The 3,316-nt window shown below is 55.2% G+C and overlaps 1 protein-coding gene across 1 annotated transcript; it reads left to right on the top strand.

Moving 5' to 3' along the window:
* Positions 1-1,158: 1,158 nt before the first annotated feature.
* H310_07968 (hypothetical protein) lies at positions 1,159-1,853 on the top strand (the record flags this gene model as incomplete). Its single annotated transcript, XM_008873504.1, has 2 exons — positions 1,159-1,656; positions 1,692-1,853. 2 exons carry the CDS (start codon positions 1,159-1,161, stop codon positions 1,851-1,853), a joined length of 660 nt encoding a protein of 219 aa, XP_008871726.1.
* Between the last annotated feature and the right edge of the window lie 1,463 nt (positions 1,854-3,316).

The raw sequence follows: 3,316 nt of genomic DNA, 5'->3' as shown, positions 1-3,316 counted from the left end.
ACAAAGTCGGCTGGCAGCGCGAAGAAGGTCAAGCTCATGATAATGTCTATGATTCTCCTGGTGCACCCACGAGCCGACCTGATGGTCTGCGTGTTCACGGATGCGAGTGAAGGCCTCTGAGGTGCGTCTCTACACAAGTCCCTTTAGAGGATCTGACTCTGGCGCTTCGACCAATGATACGAGCCGATAGCGTTAAATAAGTGTGTGGTTCACAGGTGCGAGCGAGCGGTGGCCCATCGTCGAGAAAGAAGCCTTCACGATGACCGAAAGCTGCAAGCGCTTGGTCTACTTGCTGGTGCGTCTTGGAGTTTTTCGTTTGTTCACAGATCACAAAAAATCTCATGTATATCTTCAACGCCGAGGGATAGCAGCAGAACATGGCAAGGTACCAAGCCCAGAAGCTTGAACGCTGGGCTCTGACGATGACCTCCTTTCCGTACACCATCAAATTTATGTAGGGAGGTGAGAACGTGTGGGTGACCTCTTGAGCCGTTGGGGTGCGTCAGCTGTCAAGGCGCATCTCAGCGTGTGTGCAGCCTGATGACAGTGGTATCACCCTGCAGTGGAAGGATTTCGAGTGGCCAAAGACGGCGGCTCTGGTGGCGGGCGAAGTACCGCCGCGGAACGTTCAGAGAGGAGGCCCGAAACCTGCTGGTCCACGGCCAAAGCATCTGGATTCCGTCTGGGGCCGCCGACTAGAAGCAGCAGGTGTGCATCATCGCGCACCAAGAGGCCGCGGGACATTGCCGAATCGACGCGTCCGCAATGCCGTGAAAGATACGTTTGTGTGGGCTGGCCTGGAGAACGACGCAGTAGGATTCGTACGTGGATGCCTCCATGCCTCCATGTTCTCGTAATGGACAGGCGGGTAGTACCCCGGCCGTTGGGTGCGGCGCTGCATGCGGAGAAACCCAGCAAACTGATCCACTTCGGTTGGCTCTCCATGCTGACGGCTACCAACGATTGGTGCAAGTTACTCGTAATCCAAGACGATCTCAGTGGTTTTGTGCTGTTGTACCCCGGCGAGACAAGAGATCCGGCGCGGCGATTGTGGCGGATCCCATGGACTTGTTCACTACATTTGGCTGTGTCAAGACGTGAGTCTCGAACCAGGGCTCGCATTTCAACAACGTAATGATGGAGTGGCTGAATAGGATAATGGAACCGCATCACAACTTTGCCACGGCCTACAGCCCGTGGGCCAACAGCACGGTCGACGTGGTTAAGCGTCTGATCCTCAGCGTGGTGAATCTGCGTGCCGACGAGTGGCACCACCTGATCCCGCTGGTCGAGGGAGCGCTCAATCACTTGCCCAGCGACATGTTGGGTAACGAAGCGCCGGTGACAGTGTTCACGGTGCTGCTTGCGTCGATGCCGCTCATTACATTCCTCCACCCACGGACAAAAGTAGTCAAGAATGTTGACTTCCTGGAGGGGCTCAGAAAGAAGCATGTACAGGAGCTCAAGGCTGCGTTAGATCAACTGAACCGGGACGTCGCGACTTCTGGGACCAATAAGCGGGCCCAAGCGCGCGCACTTAACGACAAGCGCCGGGGGGTGACCTTGTTGACCTTTACGTCTGGGGATTTTGAGCTGGTTGGCCACGTGTGTCGGGAGCCCAAAAAGTTGACTCTGAACTGTCAAGGGCCGAGAAAGGTGTCCTTACTGACTACATCATGAAAACCTAATAGCTGCTGCCGCCGTATGGCCTGTCGGCCCACTACATATACCGGTTGAAGATGTACAGTGAAGGTGGCCGTGAGCTCGCCGAATACCTTGTGGAACACATTGTATTTGACGATCAAGGGTTCCATGTGGCCAAGTTGGACGGCCTGCGGAAAGTGGATGGGTAGTACCAGATTCTGGTCCACTGGATCGGTCTGGACGGTTCGAGGCCTTCTGGGAGCCGGCCGACTAGTTGTAGGCGGACGTGCCGGTCGTGATGAGATGTCGGGCCCACGCGAACTGGGCGAAGGCGGGCATGCAAGAAATTATGAGGCCTTTGGAGTTTCGTTGCAGTGGGAGGAAAAGACTTCCTAAAGGGGGAAGAGTTCAATGTCGCAGTCCTCTGTGATCATCGCGAAGGGTTGGTTCACATTAGCGAAGAGTCTAGGGCGGCTAGTAGGCGCATCGAGTACAGTCGAGTATGCGGGTCAGGCGGGTGGTTAGAACGAGAGCCTTTCACTGGTGACTTAAGGCCAGCCAAGTTGTATGAATACAAGTCACTTTACGATTGGAATCAACCTCCGGACAAAGAGCTTCCGACTAGCGATAAGGCGGGAGATACAACAGCCAATTGATATCGTCAACTGTCACTTACGGTTGTTTGACCCAGTCCAAAACCATGGGAGCCTTGTGGATCGAAGAAGCATTGCCATGTTGGAACTTGTAATCGTTGCGGTGCTTGGAGTAGGCAAAGGGCAACATGAAGTTCGAGATGGTGTCAATATAGGCTTTCACATCTTGTCTGCCATCCAGATTCGCCAACTCAGCCTTGCCCTTGCTGCTGAAACCACTCCAGACCATGACCCAGCCACCTCCATTCTGGCGCTTGGAATATTGTTCGTGTCGCCCCGTCGGTCGGCCCAGCCGTAGTTGTAGCCATCTGGACCGTCCAGGTTCCAGCATCCGCATTGTTGTTATCTGTGATTGGTGAATTAATTGAAGCGTTTCGGCAAATAATAGCAAAGTAGCCCAGAAAGTAGGTACGATGTCATCACCGCATCCGGTGCAGCAAATTAGTGGGCGAGGCCGAGGCGGTCCCGTGACTACTGCGCGCAGTCCTTTTGACGCTGCTCCCCATGGGGCACGACGTTGGCAAAGCCCTTGATCTTGAGGCAGAGAGGTTGATGGCGTACAAACAGGTCGTACGGATAAGTATCCGAATAATTTTGACGAGGCAAATTGAACAGTGCCAACGACGGCGGCTCTGGTGGCGGGCGAAGTACCGCCGCGGAACGTTCAGAGAGGAGGCCCGAAACCTGCTGGTCGACGGCCAAAGCATCTGGATTCCGTCTGGGGCCGCCGACTAGCAGCAGCAGGTGTGCATCATCGCGCACCAAGGGGCCGCGGAACATTGCCGAATCGACGCGTCCGCAATGCCGTGAAAGATACGTTTGTGTGGGCTGGCCTGGAGAACGACGCAGTAGGATTCGTACGTGGATGCCTCCATGCCTCCATGTTCTCGTAATGGACAGGCGGGTAGTACCCCGGCCGTTGGGTGCGGCGCTGCATGCGGAGAAACCCAGCAAACTGATCCACTTCGGTTGGCTCTCCATGCTGACGGCTACCAACGATTGGTGCAAGTTACTCGTAA

The sequence above is a fragment of the Aphanomyces invadans genome (assembly GCF_000520115.1).
Source record: "Aphanomyces invadans strain NJM9701 unplaced genomic scaffold supercont1.15, whole genome shotgun sequence".
Taxonomy (NCBI): domain Eukaryota; phylum Oomycota; class Saprolegniomycetes; order Saprolegniales; family Verrucalvaceae; genus Aphanomyces; species Aphanomyces invadans.
This window is presented reverse-complemented; position numbering and strand designations above follow the sequence as displayed.